The following is a 20,492-nucleotide window of genomic DNA, read 5'->3' as shown; positions in this document are numbered from 1 at the left end:
AGGCTGTGTTAATGAAGAGCCAGAGCTCTATTTATACGACAGCCAGTTGTTTCTCGATGTTAGCTCAGAAAGCCTTGAATATGGGAAATGAATTCTCTGTTTAACAGGGGAAAAGGGGGGTGGGAAGCAGGGGAGCAGTATTAGGCTCTGTAAATGAGGTGATAACACTGTCCAGTTATTAGGACATTACTGTGCCATTTTCTATGGCACTAGCCAACTACGTTAGCTTGAAGCATAATGCCCATAAATTTCTGGCCAACTTCCAGCTACAGAAAAAATGAAAATGGATAGTTCCTAGAAAGCTCCAAATTTACTACTAAAAGATTAGGGATCTTTTTCTTGGATGTCAGCAGGGAGAACAGTGATCTTTCTCAAAAAGACATATTTCTCATTAATTGTTCTTAACCCAAAGGCTAAGAGGCGATCCCCAAGGAAGAGATGGAGCTTTGATCCTTTGGAGGGAAAAACAAAATATTTCTCTGCTCCAGTAGCTGTGAGGCTAAGACTCCAGTCAGAACTACAGCAGCTCATGTCAGCTAAGAGTGGGGGTTTGGGGAGAGGGTAGTCAGTAGTACCCGATCAGTTGTTTTTATTAACCTTTCCTGCATGGATCTGAGTTCCTGCATGAAGTGCAGAATAAGCATCTCAGAGCATTCAGGAGCGCTTGGGGGAAGGGATGTGGGAATGAAGAAAGTGCCAGATGCTGATGAGGCTGCAGCTGCCAGCAGGGCATTCTCAGAGGGACTCCCGGTGGGGTCCTGAGCCCTGAGCTCTGACAGAGAGAAGTCTGTCTGTTCCAAGGATGTCTTGCCCCAGAGCCCAGGCAGCGCATTTTGCAGGGGCTGAGTTAGCCTGGCAAAGAGGCCCACATCCTTCTTGTGAGTGGCCCCCACCAAGAGGGGCAGCAGCTTTCCCTCAACAAATTCGGCTCAGTAATCAATTGAGCACCTTCCTTGTGCTTACGTGTGTGGGAGTGGGGAGCTGTGCTGAAGCGGACGCAGAGGCCATTGGCACACCTGTGCTCTCCAGGACTTTGCTGTCTGAAGGATTAGCAGCTGACCAGGCAGGATTCAGCTATAAAATTGGCACAGGCTAGGTGCTGTGGGAGGGATTCATGCTAATGGGAAGTTGAAGGCACCTCTGTAGAGCTGAGCCTTGAGGGATGGTGATAAATGGAGGATGGGAGAAGGGCATTGCAAGTGCAGGGGACATAACGATGACAAGAAGGAACTACCCAGGTTTGAATCCTGGCTCAGTCACTGGCTAGATGACTTTGGGCATGCGTTATTTCATCTATCTGAACCTAGGTATCCTTGTCCATAAAATGGGAATGCTGACGGCACCTACTTATTATGAGGATCAAATGAGTTAATACATGAATTCATTCTAAGTTAATACTTGGGAGAGTGGCAGGCACATAGGAGGTGCTCAATAGACATTACCTATGCTCAGTGACAGATCAGGGTACAAGACAATTTGGGTGAAGCTGCAAACTTGAGATCGGAGGTAAACTGCGACCTTTTGAGTCAGGGTCAAGATTCAGAAACAGGGTCCAACTTTCTTGGATTTCTCCAGGCATCACGAAGTTCCCACTGTTAGTTCCTGATCAGAGCAGAGAGAAGGTTAAAAGCTCTCCCCACACAAGGAGCCTCTGAAGAACTGGACCCTAAATCTCCTAAGTGACATCAAAGCCAGTGTTGTCCCTGACGTGGAGGCCAGGGGTCAGCTGTTTTGGTTAGCTTCATCCTGCTCACGTCAACACTTTGGCTCATGCACCGCTGACCCTGCCCAGCCTTCTCCTCCCTGCATGCTACTGGCGAGTGTCATCAGTGCTGCAGTAGGACGTGTGGACCATCACACATCTGCACAGTCAGCCCCGCCACCAGCAGGTCTCAGGTGGTGGAAACAAACACCTGTGTCAGGTCGGCACCTGTGCCTGCCACACAGGCACCTGCCAGGGGAAGGTTTTCAGAGCCACGTGTACTCCCAGGCACTGCCCCATGCACCCACCATAATACTGAGTCATTCGTTTACTCATGTATCATGTTTAGTGAGCACCTACTATATGCCAGACACCAAGCTGGGCACCAGAGAACCACCACAAAATAGGCAGCCCAGTCCCTGTCTGAGACCGTCTGGTGGGAGGACAGACAAGTAAGCAGAAAACTCCCACACTACCAGGGCAGATGAGGGAAGCACAGGTGCTGTGTTGAGGGGAGGGGGTGGAGAGGAAAAGCTCAAGGAATGGTCCCCAAAGGTGGTGATACCCAAGCTAACACCTGGGCAGGTAAAAAACCCTCAAGGCAAGAAAACTGGGCATTTTGGAGGCTCAAGTTAGGCAGTGTGAGAAGGGCGAGGAGTGAGGGATGAGGCTGCCAAGGAAAGTAGAGAAGCTCATGGGGGTCGAGCCAAGGAGTTTAGTAGTCAGTGGGGACCCATGAAGGGTTTGGGGCAGGGCTGTGACCCGATTTGTCTTGCCCAAGATGATCAAGTGGGTTAGAGGAAAGCAGACGTGCTGCATCAGCTCTCCTGGATGCCGTGCTTACTGGTCCTCCCTCCCAAACCCCCACCTCTGTGCCCACCCACCAGGAACAGCAAGTGCTGCATGCGCAGTCCGGGAACTGCAACGGTCTCCTTTGGGAGAGAGGAAGCTGGATGGCACCCATGGCCACTGAGAGAGAGCCTTGAAAGTATCCTCTGACTGACAGTGCCCGCTGGTGCCCCCATAGCAGGCTCTGGCTCAAGTCCCTGATTCCTCAGAACCACCCAATAGTTTCTGTGGCCTCAGGACACACTGTGGCCAGTGGACTTCTTGTCCCTGTCCCTAGGACATCCGGCAGGGTGAACGGACCAGGCTGGCTCAGTGCATGGTGTGAATTTGCCTGTGTGTCAAAGTACCGTGGTTGGCCTGGGCCACCCGGGCCATGACCTCACATGGGTCTCTCTTTAAACTAACCCCGTAGACATTTTGCCCAAGCCCACAGCCTCCACGAGGCCCTGGCGTGTCCACCATCTCCAAACCTGTCATGGTCCACCAGGAGTCCAACTTCATCTACAGGCCAGCTGTGAAATCCGAGGTCCTGGTAAGCCCCTTGGGTCCCCTCCAGGGCATCTCCGGAGGAGCAGACATGGACTGTCTCCCCTAGCTGCTACTGCCTCTAGAGCGAGGTGGGATACAAACTCACATCAGATGCCATCTCGTCACCTTCTCATTAGCCAAGAGGTGAATCCACATAGGTATAAGTGGATGTTGCCACAGCCAGAGAAATGCCTGTTTCTCACTTGACCAAACAGCTTAGAGCGCCATCTAGAAGTAATAATATGGTTCCTATTGTTAGCCCTGTTTAACACTTGAGGAAACTGAGCTTAGAGAGGTTAAGTAGGTTGTCCAAGGCAGAGCCAGGACTGACAATTTACTCCAGTCTTTCAGACTCCAAAGCCCAAACTCCTACGTACTTGCCATTTTGCCAAAACCTGCAGTGATTCCAGTTGCCCTGGCCTGCGCCCCTAAGGCCTGTCGAGGATCACCCTCAGATGGGGAACTGGCCAAAGCAGATCCACTTCCCTTCTCCACTTCCTGTCTCACTCCTCACTGCGGCTGGGAATGTGGGGTGTGGATCTGGGAGGGGGGAGGGTCTGCCCACCTGCCCACCCCCAGTCACCCACAGCTGAGCAAGCTGGGACTCAGGTGCACCCCCTGCAAGGGTGCCGGCCCCTGACAGGCCTCCCACCCACAGTGGGAGGAGTCATGCCACAGTTTATATTCCCCTTTCAAGGAAACCCTATCCAAACGTTAGGGTGGAGTTGCTCAGATACTTATTTTGAGCTTTAGCTCTCCAAAAAGCAAAGTTCACGCTCCTCTGACAGCCTGCTGATGTCTCCGCATTGTGTTTTCGGGCTGATGACAAGGGGTGGTGTCTTCTTGACTAGGACTAGGTAGCTGCTGCATCTGGGGGCATTGAGGGGCCCCTCACATAAATCAGGCTGCGTCTGTCTGGGGAGGGATGTTGGCCAAGCAACCCCAGGCTGGCAGGCCCAGGGTTTGGCACCAGGGGGCAGACGAGACCTATTGGTTAATATCCAGCGTGGAACTTTTTTTTTTTTCTGGCAGCCACAGGAGATGTTGAAGAGGATGGTGGTTTATCAGACAGCGTTCCGACAAGTAAAATGATACCCGTCGTGTGTCTGTGGTCCTCCCCACCACCCTCTGCCCCTCCCACTCTGACCTCTCTGGGAGTGCCTGTCAGCTTGGAGGTGGCCCCAAGCGCCATCTTCCAGGAGCCTCAGGCCCAAAACTGTGTCCTGTTACCTGTGGCCAGGGGTTTGGGGTGTGTGTGTGTGCATATGTGTGTGTGTGTCTCATATCAAGTGGGGATCCTGGGCTTGTGAGACCCCATGGCCAAGCTGAGAAAGCAGCAGTGTCCCTGGGGGCTGGCTTCTTTTGCTGCTATTTGTTCATAGAGGAGCAGCAGAGGGACCCCTCAGAGGGTCACAGAGGCCAAGATAGGTGCTTGCTGCAGCTCTAGAGAGAAAAAGGGGCTGCCTGAGGTGTTTCCCTGCCCCTTCCCATGTCTTGCCTCCTCAAGGCAGATCACAGCTTCACCAAACCCCACTTGGCCCCAAACCACCATCAGGGAGGAAGTGGTGGCCCAGGTCCTCCATCTGCAGGGGGCGCTCCTGTGCACAGGGCCCCACAGAAGTCCTTGCTGGTCCATGAGTGGATTCAGGCAGGCAGCCACTTATCCTCCCACCTCCTGCGGCTTACATCCTCAGAGCCAGCCATTGGATTGGCTGTCTCATTGCTGATGAAAGAGACCCCAAGATGGAGATCTTGCAGCCAACATCCTCACCAATAACCGAATATCTGACTACAGGCTGATTTGACTGCAGGCAGGGAACAAAGGGGAGGTGTCAGCTGTACAGTGAGATGGGGGGGTCTGCAAAGGAAGCTGCCCCCAATGCAGGACTGAGCAGTGACAGGTGACAGCTGACACTTAGCTGTGGTGTGCCAAGCACTGTTTCTTTTTTTTTAAAGTGTTTCTTTTATTTTTGAATCTAAAATTTCAAACTAATTTTTAAATTTTATTTACTTATTTTTTTTAATTTTTGAATTTTATTTTTATTTTTTTATACAGCAGGTTCTTATTAGTCATCAATTATATACACATCAGTGTATACATGTCAATCCCAATCACCCAATTCAGCACACCACCATCCCCACCCTCCGACGGCTTTCCCCCCTTGGTGTCCATACATTTGTTCTCTTCATCTGTGCCTCAACTTCTGCCCTGCAAACTGGTTCATCTGTACCATTTTTCTAGGTTCCACATACATGCGTTAGTATACGATATTTGTTTTTCTCTTTCTGACTTATTTCACTCTGTACGACAGTCTCTAGATCCATCCACGTCTCAATTAACTGACTCAATTTCGTTCCTTTTTATGGCTGAGTAATATTCCATTGTATATATGTATCACAACTTCTTTATCCATTCATCTGTCAATGGGCATTTAGGTTGCTTCCATGACCTGCCTATTGTAAATAGTGCTGCGATGAACATTGAGGTGCATGTGTCTTTTTGGATTATGGTTTTCTCTGTGTATATGCCCAGTAGTGGGATTGCTGGATCATATGGTAATTCTATTTTTAGTTTTTTAAGGAACCTCCATACTGTTCTCCATAATGGCTGTATCAATTTACATTCCCACCAACAGTGCAAGAGGGTTCCCTTTTCTCCACATCCTCTCGAGCATTTGTTGTTTGTAGATTTTCTGATGATGCCCATTCTAACTGGTGTGAGGTGATACCTGATTGTAGTTTTGATTTGCATTTCTCTAATAATTAGTGATGTTGAGCAGCTTTTCATGTGCTTCTTGGCCATCTGTATGTCTTCTTTGGAGAAATGTCTATTTAGGTCTTCTGCCCATTTTTGGATTGGGTTGTTTGTTTCTTTAATATTGAGCTGCATGAGCTGTTTATATACTTTGGAGATTAATCTTTGTCTGTTGATTTGTTTGCAAATATTTTCTCCCATTCTGAGGGTTGTCTTTTCATCTTAATTATGGTTTCCTTTGCTGTGCAAAAGCTTTTAGGTTTCATTAGGTCCCATTTGTTTACTTTTGTTCTTATTTTCATTACTCTAGAAGGTGGATCAAAAAAGATCTTGCTGTGATTTATGTCAAAGAGTGTTCTTCCGATGTTTTCCTCTAAGAGTTTTATAGTGTCCAGTCTTCCATTTAGATCTCGAATCCATTTTGAGTTTATTTTTGTGTATGGTGTTAGGGAGTGTTCTAATTTCATTCTTTTACATGTAGCTGTCCAGTTTTCCCAGCACCACTTATTGAAGAGACTGTCTTTTCTCCATTGTATATCCTCGCCTCCTTTGCCATAGATTAGTTGACCATAGGTGCGTGGGTTTATCTCTGGGCTTTCTATCTTGTTCCATTGATCTGTGTTTCTGTTTTTGTGCCAGTACCATATTGTCTTGATTACTGTAGCTTTGTAGTATAGTCTGAAGTCAGGGAGTCTGATTCCTCCAGCTCCGTTTTTTTCCCTCAAGACTGCTTTGGCTATTCAGGGTCTTTTGTGTCTCCATACAAATTTTAAGATTTTTTGTTCTAGTTCCATAAAAAATGCCATTGGTAATTTGATAGGGATTGCATTGAATCTGTAGATTCCTTTGGGTAGTATAGTCATTTTCACAATATTGATTCTTCCAATCCGAGAACATGGTATATTTCTCCATCTGCTGGTATCATCTTTAATTTCTTTCATCAGTGTCTTATAGTTTTCTGCATACAGGTCTTTTGTCTCCCTAGGTAGGTTTATTCCTAGGTATTTTATTCTTTTTGTTGCAATGGTAAATGGGAGCGTTTCCTTAATTTCTCTTTCAGATTTTTCATCATTAGTGTATAGGAATGCAAGAGATTTCTGTGCATTAATTTTGTATCCTGCAACTTTACCAAATTCATTGATTAGCTCTAGTAGTTTTCTGGTGGCATTTTTAGGATTCTCTATGTATAGTATCATATCATCTGCAAACAGTGACAGTTTTACTTCTTCTTTTCCAATTTGTATTCCTTTTATTTCTTTTTCTTCTCTGATTGCCGTGACTAGGACTTCCAAAACTATGCTGAATAATAATGGTGAGAGTGAACATCCTTGTCTTGTTCCTGATCTTAGAGGAAATGCTTTCAGTTTTTCACCATTGAGAATGATGTTTGCTGTGGGTTTGTCTTATATGGCCTTTATTATGTTGAGGTAGGTTCCCTCTATGCCCACTTTCTGGAGAGTTTTTATCATAAATGGGTGTTGAATTTTGTCAAAAGCTTTTTCTGCATCTATTGAGATGATCATATGGGTTTTATTCTTCAATTTGTCAGTATGGTGTATCACATTGATTGATTTGCATTTATTGAAGAATCCTTGCATCCCTGGGATAAATCCCACTTGATCATGGTGTATGATCCTTTTAATGTGTTGTTGGATTCTGTTTGCTAGTATTTTGTTGAGGATTTTTGCATCTGTATTCATCAGTGATATTGGTCTGTAATTTTCTTTTTTTGTAGTATCTTTGTCTGGTTTTGGTATCAGGGTGATGGTGGCCTCATAGAATGAGCTTGGGAGTGTTCCTTCCTCTGCAGTTTTTTGGAAGAGTTTGAGAAGGATGGGTGTCAGCTCTTCTCTAAATGTTTGATAGAATTCACCTGTGAAGCCATCTGGTCCTGGACTTTTGCTTGTTGGAAGATTTTTAATCACAGTTTCAATTTCATTACTTGTGATTGGTCTGTTCATATTTTCTATTTCTTCCTGGTTCAGTCTTGGAAGGCTATACCTTTCTAAGAATTTGTCCATTTCTTTCAGGTTGTCCATTTTATTGTCATAGAGTTGCTGGTAGTAGTCTCTAAGGATGCTTTGTACTTCTGCAGTGTCTGTTGTAACTTCTCCTTTTTCATTTCTAGTTTTATTAATTTGAGTTCTCTCCCTCTTTTTCTTGATGAGTCTGGCTAATGGTTTATCAATTTTATTTATCTTCTCAAAGAACCAGCTTTTAGTTTTATTGATCTTTGCTATTGTTTTCTTTGTTTCTATTTCATTTATTTCTGCTCTGATCTTTATGATTTCTTTCCTTCTGCTAACTTTGGGTTTTGTTTGTTCTTCTTTCTCTAGTTCCTTTAGGTGTAAGGTTAGATTGTTTATTTGAGATTTTTCTTGTTTCTTGAGGTAGGCTTGTATAGCTATAAACTTCCCTCTTAGAACTGCTTTTGCTGCATCCCATAGGTTTTGGATCGTGTTTTCATTGTCATTTGTCTCTAGGTATTTTTTGATTTCCTCTTTGATTTCTTCAGTGACCTCTTGGTTATTTAGTAACGTACTGTTTAGCCTCCACATGTTTGTGTTTTTTACGTTTTTTCCCCTGTAATTCATTTCTAATCTCATAGCGCTGTGGTCAGAAAAGATGCTTGATATGATTTCAATTTTCTTAAATTTACTGAGGCTTGATTTGTGGCCCAAGATGTGATCAATCCCGGAGAATGTTCCGTGCGCACTTGAGAAGAAAGTGTAATCTGCTGTTTTTGGATGGAATGTCCTATAAATATCAGTTAAATCTATCTGGTCTGTTGTGTCATTTAAAGCTTCTGTTTCCTTATTTATTTTCATTTGGATGATCTGTCCATTGGTGTAAGTGAGGTGTTAAAGTCCCCCACTATTATTGTGTTACTGTCGATTTCCTCTTTTATAGCTGTTAGCAGTTGCCTTATGTATTGAGGTGCTCCTATGTTGGGTGCATATATATTTATAATTGTTATATCTTGTTCTTGGATTGATCCCTTGAACGTTATGTAGTGTCCTTCCTTATCTCTTGTAACATTCTTTATTTTAAAGTCTATTTTATTTGATATGAGTATTGCTACTCCAGCTTTCTTTTGATTTCCATTTGCATGGAATATCTTTTTCCATCCCCTCACTTTCAGTCTGTATGTGTCCCTAGGTCTGAAGTGGGTCTCTTGCAGACAGCATATATATGGGTCTTGTTTTTGTATCCATTCAGCCAGTCTATGTCTTTTGGTTGGGGCATTTAATCCATTCACGTTTAAGGTAATTATTGATATGTATGTTCCTATGACCATTTTCTAAATTGTTTTGGGTTTATTTTTGTAGGTCCTTTTCTTCTCTTGTGTTTCCCACTTAGAGAAGTTCCTTTAGCATTTGTTGTAGAGCTGGTTTGGTGGTGCTGAATTCTCTTAGCTTTTGCTTGTCTGTAAAGCTTTTGATTTCTCCATCGAATCTGAATGAGATCCTTGCCGGGTAGAGTAATCTTGGTTGTAGATTCTTCCCTTTCATCACTTTAAGTATATCATGCCACTCCCTTCTGGACAAGCACTGTTTCTAAATACTTTACGTACTTTAACTCTTTTAATCTTTACCAGAACCTAGGAGGTAAGTGCTTTTATCACCCCCATTTTATAGATGAGAAACCAATGCAGAGAGATTAGGAATCATGCCCTTGATGGCACAGCTAGTGTCAGACCCTGGATTTGAATTTGACCCAGGAGGCCAGGCTCCATAGTTGGGCTCCTAAATCCTACGCCATCCTGCCTCTCAGGATGAAATAGACATTTAAGGGTTTTGTTATTCAAGGCACAAATAGGTCTCGAGGAGAGAGAGGCAGGAAGGTGAATCCAACGGCCCAGACTGGGAGTCAGACCTTCACCTCACTGCCCACTGACGGGGTGACTTGAGCATGAATGTCACCTCTCTGGGTCCCAGTGTCTCCATCTGTTGGACGAAGGGCTGGACTCCCTCTTCAAGGGCCGGCCCGCGATAGTGGCTTATAGGTCTCTAATCTAAATTCACATAAGACACAAGTCCTTGCCATCCAGCCTGTTGCTGAGAGCAGATTCTCAGAGGGAAGGAGAGAGGGAGGCCCATAGCCAGCCCTGCTCACTTTTCCAGAAGAAACAGCCAGGGGTAGGCAGGGTTCTCTCCGTGAAAGAGAATTGACTCCACATCCTGCCTAATGACTCCCCTTGCCCGTGGATTTGCTGCATCCTTTCCTCTGTCTGCTGCCCTGACACCCACACACCGACCTGGGGGTGGCCTCAGAGCTGGGCCAGGCTGGAGACCCCCGGGCTTTTCGGGGTTGAGCCCGGGAGATGAAGGCGAGTGAGGAGGCAGGGCAGGCAGATGCCCAGGGAACCGTCTGCTGATATCTGGCCCCTGTCTTGAGCCCAGAGCTTGGTTGCTGCATGCTGGGCATAGAGGAGGATGTGACCTCCCCGTGATGCCAACCACAGGCCCCAGGGGACACTTGGTGTGGCCCAGGTGACTGTATGCTGGGGGGTGACTCCACTCAGTCCAGCAAGGCTGCATGGGCACCTGTCACAGGGCTTCTCCTTTGCTTCCACCGTCCTGTGGGGACTAACTGAGGCTTTGCTGCCCTCGGGCTTAGCATGCCTGGCCCCTCAATCCATGGACCCCGGGCTCCTGCTCTCTGTGTGTGACTCCTGGGAAGACAGTGCTTTTCCGACTCTGCTCCCCCTTCTCCCTTCTCACCACCTCGCTTGGTGAGAAGGGCATATTTTGGGGGATATTGTTCCCACAGCTCCCACCAAGCCAGGTCCCCGGAGCTGAGCGTCCCCCTCCTCCCCTGGCTAGGTTCTGGGGGGAACCTTACCTTCTAGATAAGCATTACGTTAAGAACAGTGCAGGCGCTGGGCAAGCACAGACAGCCCTCCTTTTCCTCTGGGTGCCTGATGTCCCTTCCCCACGCCCATCATGTTGTGACTGGTTTCCCCAGGGAGCCTCTTGAGCAGTATTGTCCTTCTTTGGGGTCAGAGCACTGGGTGGAGAAAAGCTGGGCTTCATCCCCAGAGCCTGGACCTGGCCTCAGGTGGGCACTTGGAGGAACTGAGAAAGAGCCTAAAAGACCTGAAACTGTGGGCAATGAGACCTTCAGCAAGGTTGCCCAGACCACCTAGATGTCAGCAGGTGCCCCTGCCAGCCACAGATGCCCACCCCTCTGGAACAGTGCAGGGTCCAGGGCCAGGGTCCTTCAAATGCTTCCCGTAGCTTCCCGCTTCTCCCAGGCAGGGGTGCTCTGGCTGTCAGGGCTGCCAGCCTCCTCCCCGAATCCCCCATGCAGTCCACAACTGGCCCCTCACCCCGCCACTCTCTCCCCTACCTCCTAGCCATTCACCGTCTTCCTCCGCCCTAAGCTTCTTTCCTGCAGTGACTCTCAAGGGCCTCTGCTCTGAAGCCCTAACACCCTCCCTTTGCTTCCAGGATTTCCGGAAATACGAGGAAGGCTTTGACCCCTACTCCATGGTGAGAGATAACTCTCCTCCCCTGGGGAGTAACCCCAGGAGTGGGGGGTGGGGGATTACGGTGTGTTTGGTGCTGGTGCATTGTGGCCTCTGAGGGCCCTGGGGATGAGGCAGGGCATGTGAACAGCCCCAAGGAGGCCCCAGCTGCTCTTCCCTATGTGGGCTCCTTTCAAACAGCATTCCATTGTGAACTTGTGTGTGTGTGTATGTATGTATGTGTGTGTGTGTGCATGTGTGTGGTCTACAACAACAGTTACACTTGCTGAGCACTAACTACATACCAGACACTGTGCTGTGTGTTTACAAGGCATGCTCTCGCCCAGTCCTCACAATAATCCCAGGGAAGAACGATCTCTGTGTGTGCATGTCCATGGGGCCCCTATGGGGCCTGGGACCTCCAGCTGAAGACTGATGGGGATGAGGCTGTGCAAGGTCCCCTTGACCATGTGTTCTGTGGGGCCCGATGTCCCACAGGTGCCTGGCTTTCCCTCCCACCCCTGCCCCCGCCTGCATCCTTCAGGCAGGCATCCTTCATCCCCACTGTCTTTTCCCTCTAGTTCACCCCGGAGCAGATCGTAGGAAAGGATGTCCGGCTCCTGCGCATTAAGAAGGTACCCGGGCACACGGAGGTCAGGCGGGGACCACGCTTCTTTGTCCCTGTCCCCTCCCATCTTAGTCCCTTGTTTCTCCTACTCTCAAGGTGACTCCTGGGGGACCCCTCAGATCCCTACTCTCCTCTTTCCCCTTGGGAACACCCCTTCCTATTGCAGGACCACACCCCCAGGCCCCACTTGGCATCCATGCCCCATTTTCTCCCTGACGGCACTGCCATTGCCCCATGGCTTCTCCCGCCCTGTCTGTGGCCCCGACAAGAGGCTCCTGGGTGCCCAGGTGCCCACAACCTGTTGTCTCCTTGGCTCCAGAGGCCTGTTTTCTTCTCACCAGGAGGGAGCCTTAGACCTGGCCCTGGAAGGCGGAGTGGACTCCCCGATCGGGAAGGTGGTCGTCTCGGCTGTTTACGAGGGCGGAGCCGCTGAGCGGCACGGTGAGTGGGGACCAGCCATGCCCCGGTTTGGGGATGGTGTGATGGTTATACAGGATCCTCCAGGAAAGCAAACAGCAGCCTTCTGGGAGTGGGCACACCATTCTCAGGAATGCCCTCCCACCTGGATCCGCCCACTCATGCATCAGTGTCCCACATGTGACCTGCAGGCATATGACAGTGCCAGGATCTGCAGGCACACAGCAAACCAGACACCACTTTGCCCTCCGGGGGCTCCCCATCTAGTGGTGAAAACATCCTCAGAATTGCCAGGTGCTGACGATAACAGTGTGGTCTGCTGTGGGCTGGCAGAGGACTGAGAGGGTGGAGGGACGCTGTGGGAACCCTGAGGCCCCTAACCTATCAAGGGAAAGAGGGCTGCTGGGAGGGCTCCCTACAAGGGTGATACTGAGCTGAGCCTTTAAAGATAAGTTGATGCTAGCCTTGCAAAGGAGGGAAAGAGCTTTCCAGGCAGAGAGGACAGCACAAGTAAAGGCAAGAGAGAAACCATCAAAACGTTACCCGTCCTTTTCATAATGATAAGAGCCAACATCTGTCAAGAACTAACCTCGTGCCAGGTGTTATTCTAAGTACCTGCACATAACCTGTGTCTGGGTAATCATGTGTATTAACTCATTTAATTCTTACAATAGATACCGTTATCACTCTCATTTCACATCTTAGGAAACTGAGGCACAGAAAGGTTAAGTACAATACTTGTTCAGGACCCACAGCCAGTAAGGGATGGAGGCAGGACTTGAACCCAAGCAGTTTGGTCATTCGCTTTACTGCCCAGCACAAGTGCCACCCCTGCTTGGGACCTTCTGCAGCCCTGCCCCCTCCCAGCGGGGCAGGGGCCCTCTCCCACCCTGTGTCTCTCCTGTGGCATGATCTTCTTGCTTTGCCTTGATCCCCTTACCAACAAAAACACCCCTGCTGATGAGTGAAGCCTTTGTGGACCCAGCACAGACTTGTGCCTCAAACGATCAACCCATTCACCTGACAATGTCTGAAACTCCACCTTCTTCCAAGTCTGGGCAGCTTTTCAGTACTCCTGAGTCCCTTGTGGAGGAATAGGTGCCCTTGAAGAAGGAGCCCCTCACCTTTGCAGGCCAGAGCAGGGAATCCAAGAGTCAGATCCCTTCTCTGCAGCGCTAGGCTGGAGTCTCTCCCACAAGCCAAGGTGGTAGAATGGAGGGTGGGTGTGGGCCTGAGGCAGGAGGTGGAGTGATGGCAGTCACCTGGGCACACTGGCAGCCAGGCTTCTGTGGGTTGCTAGGGCGAGTCCAGCTCTGCCACCCGGGGCCTTGGTGACCTCGGCCCCTCACAGCCGCACTTGAGCCTTCATTTCCGCTATAGAAGGGGGGCCTGCTCAGCTAGGCAGCTGCCATGGCCCACCGCTGCCCACCTGGCCAATGCGCTCCACCTCTGTCCTCATTTCCTGTGCCAGCTGAGGGAAGGGTTGATGCTGGCCCCACCTGTCTGCCATGTCTAGCAGGGAAAGAGGACCAGGATGGATGGGTGGCTTCCTGGGCCCTCCCCACCTTACAAAGCCCCAGCCCAACCACTGCCTTATTGGCCCTGAGGCTGCATCTTGGGTTTGTACAAAGTGAAAATGTGGAAGCTACCTCTCCCCAGGCCCACTGTCCAGAGGAAACTGCTGTCTACAGTTTGGTTCCACACTACTTTGGACATACAAGCAGCTGGTGAAAGTTCCTCAGGAGCACATGTGTTTTAAGCCACCATAGCCACCATCTTCAGCAACACACATCGTAATCCTGTGGACCTTCATGCCTGCAAGGCTCCTGAGTAAACTATTTCAGCATAGCACAGAATGTTCTGTGGACACCAGAACTGGGAGAAATTGCTCAAAAAAAAAAAAAAAAAGGAAGAAAGGGTTCTGAAGTTGAAGATGTGTGTTAGATCTACTTCTCGGAGAGCCACAAGGCATATTAGCATATTCAAGGTTCTGACAAGTCCTGCAGTGAGTAGCTCTGTTTAAGCTTATAACGTCAGCTTTTCTCAAACTACTTATTAGATCACAGGTCCGCTTATCCAGGAACACCTTCAACATCACTCATTTATTCAAGAAATATCTATTGAATTCCTATTTTGTGCTAGGTATTTTGTTAAGTGCTGGAGATATAGTGGTGAACTAAAAAGACAACCCCTGCCCTTATGGAGCTGACAGTCTGGTAGGAGGGACCACCAGTCAATAAATAGATATATGGTTACAAATTGTGAAAAATGCTGTGCAGAAAAAGACCAGGATACTTTAATAGAATAATAGGAAAGTTCTACTTGAGATTGAGTGGGCAGTCAGAGAAGACCTCTCAGAGTTTTATCTCAGACTTGGAAGAAGAGGGAAAGAGAGCGAGGGCAAGTGCACCGGGTGGAACAGCATGTGAAAGCTCTGAGGCAGGAAAGAGCTCAGTCTGCTCAGGGACCTAAAGCCGGCCAGCACGGCTAGAGCACAGAGAGGGACGGCTCATAGAACTAGCTTGTGTTTCTGGTAACCTCCCTGGAAATGCAGGTCTGCTTCCCTCTGCAATCAGAGGCCCATACAAAAGCTGGGGTGGCAATAATTCATCACTGGTGTCCCGATTCTACTGAGCTGGGGTGAGGGTGTGTGGATGAGGTGGGAAGGAAGTGCCCTTTGAGCAACCTGGTCGATTGTTTCCCCTTGTGCTTTCTGAGCCCATATGAGCTTTCAGAATCCAAGTCAGGCCCCTTCTGCAGCCCTACAGTCACTCCCCATTTTCTATATGCAGCCCAGTTGGTCAGTCAGCCTTATCTTCCTGCAGGTGGCATTGTGAAAGGGGATGAGGTCATGGCCATCAATGGCAAGATCGTGACGGACTACACCCTGGCTGAGGCTGAGGCTGCCCTGCAGAAGGCCTGGAATCAGGGGGTAAGAACAATCCCCCTCCCTTTTTCCCTCCCTTGCCTGCCTGCCTCAAACCCTGGCCTCCTCAACCAGGCCTTACAGTCAGGGTGCCCCATCCCAGGACCGATATCCAAGGTCCAGGTAACTCCTGGGTGACACTCACATACCCTATCCAGCCAGTGGTCTTAATCTGACAAGATAGAATTCAGAAAGTCAGTTTCCAACCTTGAATCCAAAAAACAAGTGGCACAAATAGACACCAGAAGACCAGATGTGGCAACCCACCCAAGAAAAAAACTTTAGGTCTTCTCTAAGTACACACCAAACAGGAATCAAGAGAGTGCTTGAAAGCATTAACAGAAGTAGAGGGCCCAGAATGGCGGAGGGGCTGGTGGTAGTTTGCTCTGGCTCATTAGACACCCACCTGGGTCAGGGCCACCACATAAGGTCTCCCAGGCTGTGCCCTGCACAATCTGAGGGGGTGCCCTCCTACAGACTACAGTGTGAATGGTGCTCGCTCATGTTGTGCAATGCACAACCTGTGCAACTGTATGCAGGCAGCCGAGCCTGAGGTATTAAGTTCAGTGCCGAGGATGCTGACCAGATGGGCCTGGGACCCACATGAAGGGATGTGGAGAAGAGAAGACTCACGGGTAACATGATGACTGTCTTTAACTATCTCAAGTGCTGCATTAGGGTAGAGGGAGTGAAAGTTTTCTGTGATCTTGAGGGCAGAGCTGGATTGGATGGAGGGAGGTCCTGAGGAGAGATTTCAGTTCAATATTAGGAGCTATTGCATGGTAGAGGGGCCTAGTGATATTTCACAAAATTTTTATTGGATACACCCAAGCCAAGGATGGACAATGATGGACAAGCTAAGGATGGCAGCGATGCCATTGAGGGGATTCAAATGTTAGGAGCAGAAAGCTAGGCCTGAAATTCCCCAATTGGCTGTGCATCAGAATGACCTAGGGACTTTGTTAAAAATACCGTTTCCCAGGACCTAACCTCAGATTTCCAGGCACCAAGTCCATGAATCTAGAATTTTAAGGAATTCCCCAAGTGATTCTGAGGTTGATGCCCGGCCAGGGTCTGCAGATCAGCATTTGGGAACTTGGTGTTATTCAAGGACCTGGCAACCCTGGCTTCTATGGTTCTGAAACCTCAGAGTCTGGAAGCTTCCCCCAGACCATGGGATTGCACAGTGAGGCCCTTCCCCACCAGGAGGACCTCCAGCCCCACCTGGGCCCACCCTCCGTGGGAAGAAGGCCCCAGCCGGCTGATCCTGGGCCATGGTGCCCTGGCATGGGAATGGAGTATCAGGGGCAGACATGCCACTGACCGCTGAGCGTGCCTCAGAGTCACTTGGCTTCTCCCCACAGGACTGGATCGACCTTGTCATTGCCGTCTGTCCCCCCAAGGAGTATGACGATGAGCTGTAAGTGTGTGAGGGTGCCTGGCCCCCTACCTCCTCTCCCTCCTCCTCTTCCTCCGGGATCTTGGCCACTTTCTCCCAGCCCAGCCCCAGTCCTCATCCAGCCTAACGGAATGGCCCAAGCGCACAAAGTCTAGTAGTAATTGATCCTGGAACGCTCCCAGGCTAGAGCAAGCCTAGAACTAAGTCACTGTCCTCAAGCATCGCCAGAGCCGCCTTCAAGTCGGTCTTGTCCGGATTCTTCTTTCCATATGCAAAACTGAAGCCCAGAGAAATTCAAGGTCTCAGGCCAAGTAAACAGTGAAGCTGGGACAAAGCCTCAGATTTCTGATTCCCTACTCAGAACTTCGTCTCCTGCCCCATCACCAGCTAGTTTAAAGACTTCTGTGTCTTGCTCTCTGGAGGGTCTTCCTGCTACGTAGCTGCTTTCTCTCATGCAGCCAGGACCATAGGCTTTGGCCCCATCCTGCAGGCTTTCCTTGGCCCAGTCTCTGTCTTTCTCTGCAGTTCCCTGTATGGTCTGTCTCTCCCTATGTCTGTTTCATTCCTGTCTCTGTATCTGTGTGGGTCTCTCTATCTCATTCTCTCTCTCTCTCTCTCTCTCTGTGTCCTTCCCCTCCCTCCTGCTCCCCCTTCCTTCCTGTCAGTCTCTCTCCCATCCATCCCTCTCCCCTGCATCCTTCTTCCCTTCATCTCTCTCCCTCTTCTCTTACCTCTCCTTTTCTTGTCTCTCTCCACCCCTGGCTCTGAGTCCCTGCTTCTCCATCTTTGCCACCCTGCATCCATTTTCTCTCTCTCTGTCTTTCTGTCTCTGCCCCTGTCTCTCTCTGTGCCTCTGTGTGTGCCTCTTACTGTCCCCCACCCTCACTTCATCACATCACCTCTCCATCCCTGTGCTTGCCTGTCATGACGGTGCCTACCCACTCCCCCTCCCAGCAGAGGCTGAGTCCTGTGTACATCTTAGAGAAATCAAGGTCTTGTAGCAACTAATTCTGGAACCCAGGGCCTAGGCAGGACCTGAGGCAGGAGTCAAGTGAAGAGAGAGGTCCGGTGGAGCTCTGCCTGGAATAACCAAGCCCTGTTTTGTGTTTCCTGCTCCGCTCTGCATATGTAGCTCTTCTCTTCCCTCCTCTGCAGCAGAAAGCCCCCAGCTGGTCCGAAAGCTCCTTGGAGACAATGCTCCCATGCTTAGACACGGGTTCCTCCTGCAGCTGGAGCCTGGCAACCCCCGCGGTGAATAGGCAGGCGGGCTGCAGGGCCCCGTCTGTCCACGCTGCACGTCGTGGCTGTCTGCTGCCCATGCTGTCGGCAGGTTCTTTGGACTGGTGTCTGGGGATTCGCCATCCCTGAAGTGCCACCTGGGCCTGCTGTTGGTGACGCTGGAATTCTGTTGGACTCAAAGGCCCTCCCGCTCAGGGAAGCCAAGCAGAGCCCAGTGTGTGGCATGCTTGGGACCTGGGTGTCCTGACTCACCACAGCCTTTGGGATCTGCCCTGGGTCCCACATAGCACCCCAATGAGCAGGATAGAGCAGTGAGCGCCATTCTCAGTTGGGCACAGGCAGTGCCTCAAACCAGGCACAATGGGCTGGGAGAACCCAAAGGAAGCACAGCCTGGGTTTCCCCTTCCCTGTCAGCCCCACCCTCTGGGACCTCCACAAAGCCGCTATGCTTGGCCAGAGCCAGGGCAATTAAGAGGCAATTAACGCTGGTCCAGAGAACCAGGATTGGCCTATCGGAGTTGTCCATGTCCTGTTGTGACCTGCTGTGGCTGAGCCCTGCTCAGACCAAACTGTCCTCTGTGCCTTCTGTCTCCCTTGACTCTGGACTCTATCTGTGGGACACTGTGGAGCCCAGCTTTGGGATGTGTTTCCTGCCCTGTGACAGGGCTGTGCCCATGGACAGAGCTGGTAGGTGGCCGTGAAACTGGTGTTTGGTGTGGCCTAAAGCCCATAGCTGGCAGCATCTGGGGCAGACCCAAGCCTGGACTTGTTGACTTTTCTGTTGCAAGTTTCTCATGCTCCCAAAACAGTTGGCCTCAACTGTGGCTGTGGCTTCTGGGATGGGCTCGTGGCCCTTTGTTTTCTATCACTTGTCATCTGCTCTGTGAGGGACCTCAGTGCCTTTGCCTTCTGGTCCCCTCCTACCTCATCCCAGGTGTCCCTTCTGCGCCCTCCCTGGCCTCCAGTGTGCCGTGGCTGGGGTGTGACTGCTGGGGGCCTCCACCAAGAGGGGCATCCAGAGGTCGGCAAGGCCTTGTGCCTCCAAGGGGCAGGGTGTGCTCCCTTTCGTCGGCCTTGCCCTCGGCTGAGTGTGCACCCACAAGACCTGCAGCCTCCTTATTTGTTCCTCTTCTCCACAGGACCTTCTTCTGAAGTTCAGAGAAGAAACCAAACCCACCCGTAGAAGCCAGTGAGCTCTGGACCCACCCTCCTGGACACCATGCTTGGAGCCAGCTGAGCCACCGCAGCCTGCAGGCACCTGGAAACCCATAGCCAGCACCCAGGGATTGCAGACTCCCTCTGGCCCTGAAGTAGGGCTGCATAAGAACACTTCGGGCCACCCCTCTGAAGGCCAGCATGGAGGGAGGGAGCAGCTAGCCGTTCTGAAGAGGCCCCTTTTGCAGGGTTACGGGGGAACCCAGCCTACACCCAGTGGATACCCAATAAATGTTTGTAGTCAATTGGCTAATTGCCTCAAATACAGATCTGAGCACCCATTGACTGAGCCAAGTTATTTCTTCCAAGTAGGGGAGCAAGCAAACCTCAACACCCTCCCCCCCAACCCTCTCCCACCAGGGGGCTGGATCAGCAAAGGAATTTGATTTGATTCTCCAGCTCCAATGGAAAAGGTGATGCTTCTCTCCAAACCACCTGGCTCACTCTTCCTAACAAAACTTCTCCTTATGGTTACCGAGGGGAAGGGTGGGGGGAAGGGATAGTCAGGGAGTTTGGGATTGGCATGTACACACTGCTATATTTAAAATGGATAACCAAAAATAAATAAATACATACATACATACATACATACATACATGAATACATAAGTAAAATGGATAACCAACAAGGACCTACTGTATAGCACAGGGAACTCTGCTCAATATTATGTAACAACCTAAATGGGAAAAGAATTTTAAAAAGAACAGATACATGTATATGTATAACTGAATCACTTTGCTGTACACCTGAAACTAACACAACATTTTTAATCAACTATACTCCAATATAAAATTAAAAGTAAGTAAATAAATACACTGGGGGAAAAAAAAAACTTGTCCAGGATCTGTCCTTTGCTCAAGCCCCAGAGCACCCACGTCATTAAATGACTGTCTTCTCAAGGGCACATTGGCTATTCAGAAAGCTTAAAATTAAATATATTCACCAATTTGAATTTTTAATGTACTATTTTTAGCTAAAAATAGATTTTGACTCTGTACAGGGCATGAGGGGGGAGCGCTTCGGCAATGTTTCCTTCGAGCAGGTAAACATTAGGTAGTGGCTGTGGCCCTGTCTCAACACCTCTGTCTCTCTCACCCCCAACTCTCCTTCCCTCCCTCCCTTTCAGGTCTCTGCTTGCCTGAGTAAAGAGGTCATTCTTTCCCCAAGCACCAGAGAGAAGGGTCTTCTTCCCTCCTCCCCAACAGAATCACAATGGCAGGACTTCCCTGGTGGTGCAGTGGTTAAGAATCCGCCTGCCAATGCAGGGGACATGGGTTCGAGCCCTGGTTCAGGAAGATCCCACATGCCACGGAGCAACTAAGCCCGTGCGCCTAGAGCCCATGCTCCACAACAAGAGAAGCCAC

General features: G+C 49.6%; 1 protein-coding gene across 1 annotated transcript in view; it reads left to right on the top strand.

Moving 5' to 3' along the window:
- USH1C (USH1 protein network component harmonin) overlaps positions 1–19,410 on the top strand; it is a 52,551-nt gene extending 33,141 nt beyond the window's left edge. Inside the window, exons 16-21 of the mRNA XM_068554690.1 lie at positions 11,288–11,329; positions 11,886–11,939; positions 12,274–12,373; positions 15,175–15,281; positions 16,640–16,695; positions 19,053–19,410. Of these exons, the coding sequence (XP_068410791.1) occupies positions 11,288–11,329; positions 11,886–11,939; positions 12,274–12,373; positions 15,175–15,281; positions 16,640–16,695; positions 19,053–19,065 (372 nt within the window). The 3' untranslated portion in view covers positions 19,066–19,410. The remainder of the gene's footprint in view (positions 1–11,287; positions 11,330–11,885; positions 11,940–12,273; positions 12,374–15,174; positions 15,282–16,639; positions 16,696–19,052) is intronic.
- Positions 19,411–20,492: the final 1,082 nt, after the last annotated feature.

This window comes from Eschrichtius robustus, chromosome 11 (assembly GCF_028021215.1).
Source record: "Eschrichtius robustus isolate mEscRob2 chromosome 11, mEscRob2.pri, whole genome shotgun sequence".
Classification (NCBI taxonomy): domain Eukaryota; kingdom Metazoa; phylum Chordata; class Mammalia; order Artiodactyla; family Eschrichtiidae; genus Eschrichtius; species Eschrichtius robustus.
Note: the sequence above shows the minus strand (reverse complement) of the source record. Positions and strands in the feature narration are given on the sequence as shown.